The sequence below is a fragment of the Manihot esculenta genome, chromosome 18 (assembly GCF_001659605.2).
Source record: "Manihot esculenta cultivar AM560-2 chromosome 18, M.esculenta_v8, whole genome shotgun sequence".
Lineage (NCBI taxonomy): Eukaryota > Viridiplantae > Streptophyta > Magnoliopsida > Malpighiales > Euphorbiaceae > Manihot > Manihot esculenta.
Genome location: NC_035178.2, coordinates 10,652,575 through 10,668,882, shown reverse-complemented (window position 1 = coordinate 10,668,882; position 16,308 = coordinate 10,652,575). Strand labels below are relative to the sequence as shown.

The following is a 16,308-nucleotide window of genomic DNA, read 5'->3' as shown; positions in this document are numbered from 1 at the left end:
TATATTAATTGTGATTAGTAAATTCTTTTAAAAAAATTCTCTATTGTATGTAGAGCGAGCGGTATTTGATTTGATTTTTTATTATTTTGATTTAGTTTAATTTTTAATTTAAAAAATTTTAATTATTTTAATTCGATTCGATTTTAATAAAAAAAATTAAAAAAATCAAATCGAACTTATTAGTAATAATAATATTTTTTTAAATAATATAAAGATATTAGATTATATTAAAATTAAAATATTTTAATTAAATTTTAAAATATTAAAAATAAAGTGTAAAAAATAAAAAAAATTATTAAAAATTCATATCAATCAAATCAAATCGAATCGAATCAGATCGATTTGGTTTGATTCAATTTCTGACTAAAATCGATTCAGTTTGATTTTTATAAATACTAAAATTTCAATTTTTAATTTTTTCAATTTAATTTTAATCTGAATCAACCGATTGCTCACCCTTAACGATACCAAGGCGAATTGATTCATGTAAAATTGTTGCCTAGTTCGGTTCATTGCAAATCAAAGAAAAGTAACAACTTCATCAGTCTGGTCAAAGGCAATCCATCTTTAATGAGAATTTGGAATTTACATCAAATGATAATGACATATACAGAGAGAGCAGTGTACATCTTTTTGCCAACTAGTCTATAAATATTGCTGAAAAATGAAAATCTGCAATTCAATCAAATCAAAGTTTGAACAAGTGACTTTTAATTACAAGAGCCTAGGGCACTGGTGAAGAAATACAGATTCACATGGTTAGTCTTGGAGGCATTTCAATCTCTTAGGAAATGGTTCCTCTTCCTCATCAGAATTATAATTTCTACTAGCTATTCTCTCATGAAGTAGCAAATGGACTCCACACTTCTTCACCTTGCAATCCTGCAAGAGATTCTCTTCAAAATCCAGAGGAAAGAATTCAAAAGAGGCCTCACTGTATTTACCAAACCAATCTTCATCAACTATGTTAGCTTCAAAGCAAGGATCATCCCATACAAACAAATGATCTGACTTAAAGGGTGTTGATTTGTAATACCACTCAAGCCAGTTGTCCAAGTTGAAGTTCAGATCACTGCATCCACCATTGTTGGGTTTGAAATGGCATTTACATCTTACAATCAAACCGCGATCTGCATAACAGTCCTCAAATTCAAGCACAACACATAAAGCAATTCCTCTTAGCTGACTGCATCTTGAATGAAGCTGCGTACTCACTGAAGATCCCATATTTTGGTTGTGGAACCACAGTGGAATTTCACTTCCAGGCAAATGAATTTTAACCGAACCCTGTTGCAAAACAAGTATTGTGAATTTAGAAACAGAAACACAGTGTATATGTATTTGTTAGAGACTAGAGAGAGATACCATTTCATTATATAGTTGATCTGATGCAGCAGCCACAACTTGAATTCTCTTCTCAGTGTCTATAAGAATGCTTCTGCAAGTCTTTTGATCCATTTTGATGCAATTGGTAAATGCAAATCGCTTGAAATTGCGACTTTCATGCATATAATCTATTTCAGAGAAGTGTTTGCTGTTAAGTACAGTTTCTAATGATGTGCATTCTTGTGCATACAAAAATTCTAGGCTCCCAGGAAGCTCTGGCAGAGAGCGAAGCCTTCTGCAATAGGCTACATCAAGCGTGCACAAGTGAGGAAGGAGTTCAATGCTTGCAGGTAGAGTTTCGAAGTTGTTTCCACTTAGAACCAACATGTTCAGTGAGGATAGTCTGTCTAGTGCAGTTGGAATTTGTAATAAACCTGCTGAGTCTTGAACTCTAAACAATAACTTTGCAAGATTTTTCAACTGTATGATAGAAGATGGGAGCTGTTTTATGGCACTTCCACTTATATCTAATTCCTCCAGAGATTCTAAATTACACAGATTCTCTGGCAACTTGTCAAGATTTGGAGAACCATATAAGTTAAGATTTCTCAGAGATTTTAGGTTGCAGATGCCGTCGGGAAGGCTCCCAACGTTTTTACATTTCTGTAAATCCAACTGATCAAGCCCGGTTAGATGCTCAATGGAAGAAGGTAGCTCTTTAATCATTGTCCCTTTTAAATCAAGCTCTGTAAGATTTTTCAAATTACCAATGCTGTTAGGAAGACAACTAAGCTTTCTGCAGTTGGCTAAATACAGGTATTTCAAACCTTCCATGGGCTCCCAAATTTCTGGGAAACTATCCAGGTTTGAGCAGCCACATAAATTCAGCATTCGGAGACATTTCAACTTGCAAATATCGCTTGGTAAACTTCTGAGCTTTTTGCAGCTTGTCAGATACAAAGAAACAAGTTTGGTGAGGCACCCAATTGAAGAGGGAACGACTTCTAAACCAGTGTTGTTTAAAAATAATTCTTCCACATTTCCTGCAATCTCTGGGAATTTCTTGAGATTTGAGCAACCAACCAGATTGAAAGTTTTTACAAGCGTGGAAGCAATTGTACTCGGAAGACAACTAAGATTTTTACAGCTTTCCAGATTCAGATATTCAAGCTTGTTAAGCTTCTGAATAGATGAGGGGCCTTCAACCAAGTTTGAGCACCATTTAAGATTTAAACTCTCAAGTTCTTTAGCATTTGAAAGATCAGGGATTCGAATCAAATATTCAGAATAACTGAGATCAATCCGTTTCAGCTTCACAAGGTCCTGCAACAAAATATAAATCCCTAAAATAAGTCAGAATTTCTGAAACTTGTAACCTATTTGACAGGACAACTGAACAGATCTGATCCATTTGTATATTAGTATATACCTGCACTCCTTCCCAGAGTTGTTCAACATTGCTACGAGGAAGACTCAGCTCAACAAGGTTTTCAGGACAAAAGTTAGATGGCAAGGATTTTGAAGGGTACATATACCAATGGAGATATCGCAGCTTATTTGAATGAAATGTAAGGCCTTCATCAGGAAAGTGCACTTTACAGAAATCTTCAAAGTCAGAAGCATGAAACTTGAGCAATCTAAGATTGTACATCTTCTTGAAAGTTTTGGAGGTCAAGTGTAACTCTCTTGTTTGAGACAGGTCTAAAGCTATGCCTTCAACCGCTTGAGTCCCCTGATAACCAAAATCAGATTAACTGGGAATGAAAATGAGATCTAGAGGACTAATTCCGTGAAGAATCTAATGTAGAAAACATATTGAAATTGACACTAACAGAATATTATCTATTTGATTAAATCCGAATAAATTTTTTGTACTTGGCTCTTACCGAATTTTTTGTCAAAACATGGTAGACATCCTCATGATGCCACAATCTGCTACGATTTCCAGGTTCTTCAATTGATTCTTCCTGAACAATTTCCCAGCCCATTTCTTGTAGCATCTCATGCATCCACAACTTGTTATTTGAAATAGTAATGAGAGACTTATCAATGAGAACGTTAATTCCTAAATCCACATAGAAACCACATCCATCAAGTATTTTTTCCACAAAATATACATCTTCGCCTTTAAAGAAACATGCAATATCGAGAAATATTTCCTTGTCTTCAGTTTCCAATCCATCATAACTTAATCTTAAGATATTCTTTATTCCCACATTTGATGTTCTTCTGAGTTCATTTAATGCAATTTCCCATTCTTGTTTCCTTTTTTCACACAAAAAGCAACCCAAAACTTTAAGGGCTAATGGATTGCCTTTAGCATAATAGATGACACTCTTTGACAACTGCATAAACTCTTGAAAGGGATGATTTTGGTTAAAAGCATTGACACTGAATAGTTGAAGAGCTTCATCATGATCTAATCTCTCAACTTCATATATTTCATCAACTCCATTTTTGAGCACTTGCCTGTCCCTACTTGTTACAATGATTTTGCTTCCTTGGCCAAACAAATGACGTGAATCAACTAACAATTCTTGCAATTGCATGGAGCTGTTCACATCATCAAGAACAATAAGAGCCTTTTTTCGACTAAGCCTACTCGTGGCGTAAGTGAATCCGAAATTGGGAGTTCTTCTATTAAAATTTCCTTTTCCACATATTTTTGAAAGAAGCTCGCTTTGTAAATGCAATGATCCATGTTTTTCTGACTCTTCCCTGACATTTGCAAAGAAGTGATAGCTCTCGAATTGAGCAAGATTACGCTTGAACACAGCTTTAGCTATAGTTGTTTTTCCAATACCACCCATTCCCCATATTCCAACAATGCGAACATCTAATGATCCGATGCATAGCAAGGACTCAACTCTCTCAATGCGTGAATCAATTCCAACGAAATCCATGTAGGAAGTTGAGGACATATCTTATTCAATATCTTCCAAATGTCTCCCAAAATCTCCTGTGACTTAGAAGGCCTAAAAGATGCAAAGATCAAACAAGGATAACTTAAAATTACCCAACAAATTAAATCTACTAATGGTTCACCTAGATAGAGTGGCAGCTTCAGGCAAGTCAGATCTTTATCTCTGCACCTTCTCCACATTCATCTAAAAATTTTCTGTGCTCTTTAACATCCATTCACATGGATCTACTTGGTAGAAAATTGGTCAAACCACCTGTTTCTTCTCTAGCTCATCCAAGCACCATGGAGAAGTTGCATAGCCTCTGGAGAAGAAGAACAAGAAAACATTAGATTCCTAAATCATTTGCGAAGGTGGCTAAATAGATATTGTTTTATATGGATATACCTATCATACAATTAATCAAATGACACTAAACTGAATGTTTGCACAACCTACTACTGCTTCTGCAAATCCAAGGGAAGGAGAAAGACTCCAAAGTAGGGAAAAGGAAAAAGTGGAATAAATTCTAACCTAATTAAAACAAAAATAGATGATTTTGAAAAGAAGAAAGTAGAATAAATTCCCCAACCTAGTGCCACTGAAAATTTCAACTTGAGGAATCTTCTATCTTTTCAAGTCCCAGTAGCATGGAGAAAAGAAAAGGAAAAAAGAATCTTCAAAATCAGTATATGTATGTATGTATGTATGTATGTGCATATGCATAAGTAGTAATGTAAGCTTGAATCACTATGTCTCAAAGTTTCTATTATGTATGTTTCTGACTAGTTAACATTGCAAATCACATCACACAAAATGTTCTAATTAACTGGCTGATTCAGGCCATTTTCAATAATTCCTAAATCTAGAGGAATCGGTGCATGACAGATCACAATTTACTACATCAATAGCGTGCTTGTAATTCTACAATAGTGAGAGAACTACAAAAATAATTCAAACAAAACAAGGGAAGATGGAGAAGGGAACTGCGGCGTAAACACAACAATTGCAAATAATTTCAAAGCAGCATGGTTTTAAGAGCTTAATGTGATTTTTTCAATTCAATTTATTTAGTTTCTTATAATCAATTAAAATTTTGATTAATAGAATTTTCAATTCAATTTGCATCTATTCAATTAATTTAAAAAATTGAATTTATATAAAATTGAAACTTTTTAATTACTCAAGCTTTTTATTAATTCATAATAATTTATAACTTAACATAATTATTATAATTAAAATTGAAACATCAAAACATTAAATGAATACAACATCTTATTAAAACCTTTGAAAAAAAATTAAATTTATTTTTAAATTTTCATATTTACAAATTAAAATTGTTTTAAATATTAAATGTAACTTAATTTAATAATTATTTATTATTTACTCATCTCATAATTTATATTTATTTTTTTAATTATTTAAAATTATTATTCATTTTTCTTTTTTATATATAATTAATAAATAAATAAATTATTATAATTCAAAAAGTATTTTTTTTTAAATTCATTTTAGATGTTGTAAAAAAACAATTTTAAAAAAGTTATTTTATTATTTTGTTGTTTTTATGATTAAATTATACTCAAATAATTTTTTAAATAATTTTTTTAATTTTTTTTAATGACAATTCTACTAATAATGTCAACCAAACCCTAAATGCAATAGCTTTCTGCTTTGGGCAGAAAGAGTGGTAAAAAGAATTAAGAGAGATGGGTTCTAAAGTAATGAGCCCAAGTATATGATTATGGGTTAGATGCCTACACTAATTAGACCAAGGACTAGAGAAAAAAGTTTGAGCAATTTAAGGATAAATTGCACTAAGGGTCTCAATCTAGAGAGTTATTTCATTTCCGTCTCTAAATTTAAATATTCTTTTATTTTCATTCCTAAACTTCAATTTATTACTATAAATCTTTCAATTTTAATTTAGTTTTTTTAAAAAAATCACAGTTTACCCATAACGGCATGTTTACGAGTTAGAATACTACAAAATTATCTCTCAAGAAGAATGTTATTATTTTACTATATTTTTATATTTCCTCTCTCATTTAATTATTAATTAATATTAATAATTAAGTAAAATGATAGAGAAAAATAAATAGAGTAAAATAGTAATTTTCAAAAATAGGGCAAAATAGTAATTTTGATAGTTTTCTAACCCCAATATTTGGGTGAAATGATATTTTTGAAAGAAAATTAAAATTAAGAGATTTTATTGTAATAAATTGAAGTTTAAGAATATAAATAAAATAATCCGCAAAATTCAGTTACTCTTAACTTAAAATTAAAAATTTCATAATAATTAATTTAATTTATTTTTTATATTAATTTTATTATTTGTAATATAAAATTTTAATTAATAATATTTTTATTTTTAAAAGAAAATAAAATTATTCGTATGATTTAAAAAAATTTATTTAAATTCTTTTATTACAAAGTAAAGGATGGTGATGGAATGCAATTTAGCTTCCCATGTAATTATTTGATTTGGTTTTAAGTCGATTGTGATTAAAATAATAAAATCAAAATTTTTAAAAATTTTAAATTGCTTGAATTTATAAATTCAAAAATTAATTAAATTAATCCAATTTTGTTCTGTTTTAATTAAAATCGTTTATTATATATTTTATACTAAAAGATTAGTTTTGTCGTAGAAATATAAAATAACTACGTGAGAGTTTTAATTAAAATAAATTGATAATTTAGATAATTAAATGAATAGTGTATCATACATTATGTAAAAATTATTGGGAAAAAAAATAAAAATAAAACTACTCCATGGTTTTATCGGTTTTAATTTTAAGTTTATAATTTACTTTAACATATATAATTTAATTTTATATTAAAATAATAAAATATAGTGTAATACTTATAACAAATAATGATAATTTTTATATTTTATTAATATAACAATAATCGCAAAATCAGTTATAAGCTATCATAATAAAACAAGTCACATGGTAATAATCTTATAAGCCTATATGCGATTTCATCATAGAGAGAAAAAATAGACATTATAACATTCGATTTTTCATCAAAACTTATATTCTCTTACAGAAATCCAGTAAATCTTCATTACACCCGTAATAACTGATTGATTAGCCGGTGTGATTTTTTATTAATTAATCGACACTAGCTGAAATTTTATAGAAGGTTATAATTAACGTTATCTTCTTATATTATAAAAGTTAAGGATTATAGATATAAATATATGCAATTTATACACAACTACTTTAAGTTTCAAGCAATTACGTATACTCATTTTTCAGTTTAATAATTTGAATGTCAAGTCATTACGTAAATGCTAACCGATCTCATATTTTTTTTTTGTAAACTCATATTATAATATATTATTTTGACACGAAACTAAATTCAAAATTACATTTAACTTTTTGATATTTTTCTAAAATTATCTCCTAAAATAATGGATCACGCATTATTAAGCTTAAATCAACTCTATTTAATTTTAATTTATTTTTAAGAAATTTCTCAAAACATTTTTTAATATTTAATAAAATTTAATATTTTTAAAATAAATATAATTAAAAATTAATAAATTAAATCTTTCATAATATTTAGTTACCATTAATAAATATTATATACAATCACGAAATCTCGTATTTATTAATCAATCGTAATCAAATTTTTAAAATATTCTTCACTAATTTTATTTTATTATAGTATAAAAATAAAATATACCTTATGTTTTTTAAACAATATATTAACGTTAACGGATCAGCGTAGCATGCACACTACTAGAAATAAAAAAAAAAAAAAAAAAAAAGAGCAAATCAAGAGGATGCTTCAATGTTAAGGAAAGGATATCATACTATATATTGTTAGGCCGCCATTAAAAGATATTCTTTTATTATTATTATTTTTGGCTTTTAATGGATCAACAAAGTACTCTCAAAAACATAAAAGATGTATAAAGCATGATAAAGAGTTTCTTTGTTTAAAAAAGCCAAAGGCATAATTTGTGGCTTCAATTTTTTATAAAATTTTATTTTATTTATTTTTTATTTTTAAATTTTAAAAAATATAACCATTAAATATTAAAAAATATGATTAATATGAAGAGATTATTTAACAATTTTTTAATCTCAAAGACATTGTAATATTTTTTTTGAAATTAAATGATAAATTATTAATAAATTTTTTTTATATTATAAAAATTAAATAATAACATTTAATTACTAAAACTAATTAAATATATTATAAAATTTACTAGCGAAACTGATTATTTACTCACCATATTATCAAAAATATATTAAATAGTTCATACGTTTTTAAATTATTAATAATTTAATTTTTATTTTATCAAATTATTAAAAATTTAGTCTATTCAACTGTCTAAATTATTAATAAAATAAAATAAATTATTTATATATTATTATAATGAAAAATTAATAATAATTATAAAATAATAAAAAATAGGTAAAAATTATGAAATAGAAAAATATTTAAAAAAATATATATATGAGGTATAATTTTTTAAAAAATTACAGCATTTCCAGGTCAACCTAATGATTTCCGCTTATACGGTGCTTGGTGACGAGCTGATGATTCAGCTAAAAGCTATACCAATCTCCTTAATAGCATACACTACAGAGGACTGACTGCCCTCTTCTCCAGGGTCGTCTACGTTCTTCTGAGTCTTCTCGTCAGCAGCCTGCATCTCTCTCTCTCTGGCCCTGTGGTATACTGAATACTTACTAGGTACGATCATGGAACTCCCTGATTTTCATTTCCTGTCATGGGTGATCACTGATCTTTCAAATTTCGATTTCGCTTTAGTTTCAGAGAAGACCTATTCTTGCTGCTCTATAATTGAACTTTGTTCGTCTCTAATCTACCAAAGCCTAGCTCTTCAATTCATTTCACTCTTTCTATTCTTTTTACCTGTAATTTGACCCTTGAATTCTGTTGAAAAAACGGGAATTTAGGGTTAGCACTAAGATCACAACTGGTATCAAAGTTTGACAGTTTCTACTCATTGGATTTTGTTTAGCTCTTCTTTTTTTTTTTTTTTTGTTATTTAATTAATCCATGATTTCAATGTTTTATGCTTCTGATCAGAATGGTATAACAGGATCTCTGATCGATTAATTTGCTTGTGATTATTGGATTTTCTGTTTTGGAGGAGCATTTTCTAACACCAAGTTTCTCTGATTGTAGCTATGAGGGAAAGTATGAGACTATTTACTGGGGATAGTAGTAGGAGCAAAATTGTACGAAGAGATTCAAGGTTATGGAGAATGGTGCAAGAGAGGAGAGCATCACAGGTTGTGAAGTATCGAGCTTGTGAAGGAGAATATTTTTCTTCTGATTTTATTTTTCAGATTCTTGTTCTACTTCCAATTAAATCGCTTGTCAGGTTAAGTCTTGTGTGTAAGACATGGTTCAATTTAATCAACAGCTCTGCTTTTGCTGATGCTCACCTGCAGTTCTGTGAGACTAGCCTTATCTGTTTTACCCCAAAATCCCAGTTTCCCAACCCACATACCCTCTCTATTGATTTGAGGCTTGGTTTAGAGCAGTTCTCTATCTTTCCCACTGATTCATCTAGACATTATCAGCCAGGCCACTTGCGGTTTCTAGAGTTTCTTGATTCCAAGATCAATGTTGTTGAGTTGAATATTACCTGCTCTGGCCATATTCTTGCTACATGTGATGGCCTTGTTTTGGTTCAATTGGGTAAGAACAGAGGCATAGTAGTCATGAATCCTATGACAAGGAAGCTTGTTCGATATCCTCTTGGTACTATTCCTCCAATTTCTAAACATCTAGAGTCTTATGGATTTATGTTTAGCAATCGTGAAGGAAGATACAAAGTTGTGCATTTGTTTATTGATAAGAGTTTACATGTTGGCTGTGAGATATTGAGCGTTGGTACAAATTCATGGAGAGGAGTGGATGGTCCATCTTTTGGACTTCTGAGAAAGTTCGCCCAAGAATCAGTTTCAGCAATTGGGGCTTTGCATTGGGTTCCTGACATCCATAATTGTGAATACATTGTGTCTATGGATATTGACAGGGAAACATTTTTCTCAATCCCACTTCCAAGTGCATATAAAAGGGGTGATAGGCTTGTAGAGTTATGGGGTTTTTTAGGATTGGTCGCTCATAATGCTCAACCATTTGTGATTGACATATGGATCTACAAAGGTCTGGATGGAGAGGCTTGGAGCAAGCAACATACCATACTTATAGACTTTGTGACCGATGATTTAGTTCCGGTGACTGCTTTAAAGTGTGCCAGAGAAATCTGCTTTGCGAGCAGAGGAGATGCATGTTATTATATTTATGATCCTGAACATCAGGAAATGAGAAGGATTGAGATGGAAAAGAAACCTGGGTGGCATTATGGCTCTTACTTGCCTTTTGTGAATAGCCTTGTTTCCTGGGAAAATCCCAGGGATTTGCTGTAAGAGGTGACTTGTTTTTTTTGATTGAAGTTAGAATAAGGGTTGAATAAGCTTTTGTTTATAATCTATTGTGCCTAGGAAATTTTTGGAAGAAATAGAGGTATCCTATTTGAATTCCTAGATAAGATTCTTCTATTGAACTACTACCCTAATAGGTTTTTATAGTTCTGAAATATAAATTGTTATAAGAAGGGAAATTTTGGCTTGATCCTGTGATATAATTTTCAAAATTTAGGCAATTTATTTATGATCTATGAGTCACAATATACATTTGGCTGGAAATTTAATAGCTAGTTAAAACTTAAAAATATTTGATAATATTATATCTGTTGAAATATGGAAATTATCAAGAATCATGTAATAATATTTTCAACAATTGTATAGATTTTAAAGGATGCCAATCTAAGAGCTATAAAACATATGAAATAAAAGGGTTGTAGAAGTTTTTTAATATTCCGTAAGCTTGTTTGAATAAAATGAGGCTTTAAACTTGAACTATATTTCATTCATTTATTAATTTTATGAATTGAGATTAAATAAATTTTCTTAGTTCAGTAAGTTAAATTATTTTCAAAAAGATTTTAATCTTACTAATATTTAAATTTAATTTATTTATAAATTAAATAAACTAAAATATTTAATAAATAATAAAACAATAATAATTAATTATATTTCATAAAATTATATAATCTAACTTCGCTTTTGATTTTATAATTTTATTAATTATATCTAATTATTGGTCTATTTAAATGAAAAATTTAAAACTTTTTATTATTTTATAATTTAATTTAAAATTTTAAAAGTTAATAAAATTATTTAAAATATATACAATTTTAAAATTTAAATTAGGGAGTTTGTTTTGTTTACGTAGATTGAAAAAATTTAAAATTTTTAGTTATTTTAAATTTTAATTTAAAAATTTAAAAATTAATATAATTCAACTTTAAATTTTTAAATTTATTTATATTCATCTAGCTTTTTTCTTTTTGTTATTAGTTTCAACAAAAATTATTACAAGTTTTATATTTATTAATTTTTTATTTTTTAAATATTTTATTAGATGTGTATTCATAATAAATTTTATTAGATGTGTATTCATAATAAATTTTATTATATTTATTATAAAAAATTTTACTATATTTATTATAAAAAATTATGATAATACAATTAAAAATAAAAATTATAATATTATTTTACAATTCTACTATTAATTTTTTGTTAAATTTTATAATATAAGTCAGCATTTAGAGGCATAAGAAGAAATATTATATTAAGAGTATACATGATCAAAACTTAAAAGAATTAAGAGAATCAAAACTAAAAAATAGAAAGAAATCTAATTATAATTTTTTTATCAAATAAATAAAAAAGTATAAAAATAAAATTTTAGAGATTTAATAGCGAAAGATGATAAATTTAATAATTTTAAGTGGGTTATATTAATTTTTAAAATTTTAAATTAAATTATAAAATAATTAAAAATTTTAATTTTTTTATATCAATAACTATTTATTTATTTATCTACCTCAGATATAAGTAAAATAAAGTAATTTATATCATAATTTATATTATCTTATCACGTGAGTAAGATAAAAAGTTTTAAATTTAAATATAATTGTAGTAAAAATTGTAATTTTAAATAATTTTATTAATTTTTAAAATTTTAAATTAAATTATAAAATAACAAAAAGTTTTAGACAAATAATTCTTAATTATTTTATAAATATTTAAATTAACTATTAATTTTATTTATGGCTTTAAAAATAGTCTGATTGATTTTTCTATACTTGTAAGAGCTAGAAAATAGCTGATATCTTAAGTTTGGAAAGAAAAATGCCTTTTATACTAATTTTTTTCTTTCAATAATTATTATCCATCGGTCTTCAAAAAGCAAAACGTAATTCAATTCGTTGTGGGCAGCACAAGTGAAGTGGCCAATGGCCGCTGTTTAAGCTTTTATCCTTTGTTTATAAGGGAAGAAATGGAGGCTCCGTGTGAAAGAGAAAGAAAGAGAGAAAGGGAGAAAGGCGACCCAAAGGCCAAGCAGGGAGAAAGAGGTCAGTGACCTGTTCGAGTCTGTATTTGGTGAGGGTCCTCGCCTTCATATGAGTTTGCCGGATTCCTTGGTTACATTTTGATGTTGTTTATTTTCACCTGCCTTCGGGTACAAGAGAGATTTGTCGGTGCATGTTTGGTCTTGAGCCCTCTGCAACTGGTTTCTCTCGCCGGTTGTTGGTGGATTATGTGTAAGAGAATATTGAGATATTCATAAGAGAGTATAAGAGAAAAATAACATTGCTATTCTTCATATTCCAATTGCATGCATAGGAATTTAACCTTTTTTCAAGTTTTTGATATGCGTCCTTCATTGAAAGTTCTGAGGACTGTGTAAATTTAATCTTATAATTTGTAATCGATGTGTTTGGCAATGTTGATAATCGGTGGCATTGACTCTTGAGCGGCTGAGGATGCCGTTGCTTATAGAAATAGATATAATTATAATGTTAATAGAAAAAGTTTATCATCCAACTAAAATAATTATAATTTCTTAATTTATATAAAAATAAAATGTAAAATATTATAACATCAAAAAAATATAAAAAAATTTAATTTTTCGGTAATGAAATAAAAAATAAATAAAAATTTTTAATTTTTTAAAAAATTCTAATAACTCTAAAAAATAATTTAGAATGAGAGGAATTAAAATTTTATTTTTAAGGTAAAATTAAATATATAATTCGCAACGGAACTAATATTATAGTAATTCAAATACTTTATTTTAATAAAATAAAAAATAATTATATTATATAAATATATTTTTGAAATTCCAAGAAACATTTTAAATAAATCTGAAATAAAATATTATTAATAATAATTTGTCTCCAAGGCTTATGTATTTCATTCTCACACAAAATAATTCCCTGCGGGGGGGCCGACGACGAAGAAATATAGGACAGTGCCATTCGCTAATGGCTAATGCTTCTTCTTGTAAGTAGCGACACAGTCGGTCAATTTAATCCTTCTTCGACTTTCTTTCCGTTCTCTCAACTCTTTTCTCATCGGTGCTCCCATCAGTTTCTTCGTCAACAGGTATATGGAGTTCAACTCTTTTCTTGATTCTTTGATTCATCTGATAATTCTCGGATGATGTTTCTCTGAACAATTCGAGACATGTTTCTCTGAACAATTCGAGACTTTTTGGTTTAATAATGTGGTTTTCTTGGTTTGGTTTGCTAGGCATGTAATTTTCTTTTGATTTGTGTAATTGTTTGTTTCTGGTTCTGATCATTAGTTGTTTAATGAATTGATCATTACCGAGTTGCTAGTCAATTGGTCTAAGAAAATGTAGTTTGGGCCTCTGTTGCTTGTTTAAGTTTGTATTAATGATTGATTAGCTGGAGTTTACAAGTCAATTACAGATCCTCGGCTACTGGCTACTGGCTACTGGCAAAGTATAATTTTATAGGCTTGTTCATATCTCTATAGGCTCTTTTTTTTTCTCCTTTTTCAGATGTGTTAAAACTCCTCATAGTTATGAATGGAACTGTTTTCCCAAGTTTTGTTTAGATCATCAATGATCATAAGTATTAAAGAAGTTCGATTCAATTCAATTGATATTTTTTCTAACGAATTCTTTTGTTTGGAATGAAAGATTCAATTCATTTTAACTTGAAAACTTTCATTCTAAAATAAGTAGAAATCTTGTATGATTTTGCAAGAATTCATTTGAATTCTTATCCGGCAAAATGAATCATGCCAAACGAGGGGTATATGTTATGCAATTTCACTTTATCACTCTTGAAGTGCCAAAACCTTTGGTTGACATGTTAGATGATTAAGACTCTTGTCTTTGAAACCAACTGATGCTGAAACTATAGCTATCTTCTTTTGGGAAGGACTGCATCCATAAATTACAATTGATGTATTTTGTAAGAGATAATTGCAGTCCTGCCATTCCTCATCAGAAGAAATGCCACCATTGTGATGCAGAGCAATTTTCACTCTATGTTAGTATGTTTCACCATTCATGCTACTTTGGCAAATACAATTTTGGGGTTATTTTCACTGAATGTGTTATGTTCTTGGAGAGCAAATTCTATTGATTGGGGTTATTTAGTTAATGTTAGAGAGTTAATTCTGTTTGGATTTCATGTTCCAAACCATATTTTATTAGTCCTTTTGTGCCATAAATATGGTTACTTTAACATTTCTTCTTTGATTTATTTCAGTTATCAGTGAGGATTAATAAGGTACAATGGTCAAATCCGTAGGGCTATTGAAATCTGTGGAAGAGAGAGCCCTGTTGAAGAAGGTGGAAGATGAGCAAAAGAAAGAGCAAGTACCTTATCTTCATAAAGATTGCATCTCAAATATCCTTATCCGGCTTCCTCTAGAGTCACTCCAAAGTTCAAGGTTTGTTTGTAAGCCATGGTACAGTATAATTAACAGCCCCATTTTTGTTGATGCCCATCTTCGTCGCTCTGAATCTGTGTTGATATTTCTAAAATCAGTTTCAAGAGAAAGATTATACCCTTATTTTGGGATATCAATGCCACCAGAGCAACCAAATAATTTCTGTGTCGAAACAAGTCTTCTTCAATCGGAATCTGTCCCCATTTTTGGGCAACCAACCATCAGTAGTGCACCAAAATTTTTCATCCAGTTCATGGAATTTAAAGAGGGAAAAGGCAAGATACGAGAGTATAATCTCAGCTGTCTGGGTCATATTAGAGCTACATGCAATGGTCTAATTTTGCTTGGTAACAAGCTGAAGAAAGGGGGACTGGTAGTGATGAATCCTGTAACAAGGAAGCTTATTGCACTTCCTCTAGGTACCATATATCCTCCTCAGGATGAATCTTATGGCTTTGTATTAAATGCTGCTACTGGAGAATATAAAGTGGTGCACTTGTTTCGGGATGAACTGGGATATGTCAGTTGTGAGATATTAAACCTCGGGAGTAGAATGTGGAGGGAAGTGAATGGACCTTCTTTTGGACTTTTTGGTTGGTTTGGGTACACGCCAGTTTCTGCAATAGGAGCTTTGCATTGGGTTCCTGAAATTGATCATAATGATCACATAGTGTCCATGGAAGTTGCCACCGAGAAGTTTCATACTGTACCACTCCCCAAGAGTTGCAGGACTTATGATAGGATTATCGAGATGGCTGGTTTCCTATGTTTTGTCACCCATCAGGAATTAGACATAGATATTTGGAATTTGAAGAGTTTAAATGGGGGAGTTTGGATGAAGCAATATACCATCTCTACGGGTAGTGTTCTTGACATGGTTCCCATGTTCAGTTTGAGAATCAGTGGAGATTTGATATTCAAGAGGGATGAAGACGGTTCATTTTATGCTTACGATTTCAGATTCAAAGTTATGAGGAAGGTTGAGATGGATAAGCAGGGCTTCCCTTTGTCTGGTACATACCTACCTCATGTAAACAGTCTTATCTGGTTGAGAACTCAGGATGTGTAATAGGTTTTTGCCTTTAGGTTGGCATGTAGATATCATCTATAACTAGTTGCTGGCTCTATGTTCTGTGTTCATCATTTGTTTGCATTGTCTAACTAGCTAGTCTGGCTTGTATTTTAGTGTGAGCACTATACCTCGTTGTGAAATAGTAAATCAATCACATGTAATGAGATAC

At 29.4% G+C, this 16,308-nt stretch overlaps 3 protein-coding genes across 6 annotated transcripts; 2 read left to right on the top strand and 1 right to left on the bottom strand.

The window, feature by feature from the left end:
- Positions 1 to 541: 541 nt before the first annotated feature.
- LOC110607130 (disease resistance protein RUN1) lies at positions 542 to 4,965 on the bottom strand. Of its 4 annotated transcripts, XM_021746203.2 has the most exons (6): positions 4,635 to 4,812; positions 4,372 to 4,551; positions 3,213 to 4,301; positions 2,756 to 3,058; positions 1,366 to 2,649; positions 542 to 1,287 (listed from the first exon to the last, which is right to left on the bottom strand). In XM_021746203.2, exons 3-6 carry the CDS (start codon positions 4,245 to 4,247, stop codon positions 760 to 762), a joined length of 3,150 nt encoding a protein of 1,049 aa, XP_021601895.1. In that variant the 5' UTR covers positions 4,248 to 4,301; positions 4,372 to 4,551; positions 4,635 to 4,812; the 3' UTR covers positions 542 to 759. The 4 variants fall into 4 exon arrangements, with proteins under 4 accessions (XP_021601895.1, XP_043809553.1, XP_021601894.1 ...); XM_043953618.1 differs by lacking the exon at positions 4,635 to 4,812 and adding an exon at positions 4,819 to 4,965 and having other exon boundaries at positions 3,213 to 4,551; XM_021746202.2 differs by having other exon boundaries at positions 3,213 to 4,551; positions 4,644 to 4,887.
- Positions 4,966 to 8,786: 3,821 nt separating this feature from the next.
- LOC110605857 (putative F-box protein At1g12855) lies at positions 8,787 to 10,860 on the top strand. Its single transcript, XM_021744523.2, has 2 exons — positions 8,787 to 8,945; positions 9,405 to 10,860. Exon 2 carries the CDS (start codon positions 9,407 to 9,409, stop codon positions 10,655 to 10,657), a length of 1,251 nt encoding a protein of 416 aa, XP_021600215.1. The 5' UTR covers positions 8,787 to 8,945; positions 9,405 to 9,406; the 3' UTR covers positions 10,658 to 10,860.
- Positions 10,861 to 13,555: 2,695 nt separating this feature from the next.
- Positions 13,556 to 16,308, top strand: LOC110605950 (putative F-box protein At1g53370). Its single transcript, XM_021744643.2, has 2 exons — positions 13,556 to 13,744; positions 14,884 to 16,308. The coding sequence occupies exon 2, from the start codon at positions 14,910 to 14,912 to the stop codon at positions 16,134 to 16,136; it is 1,227 nt and encodes a 408-aa protein (XP_021600335.1). The 5' UTR covers positions 13,556 to 13,744; positions 14,884 to 14,909; the 3' UTR covers positions 16,137 to 16,308.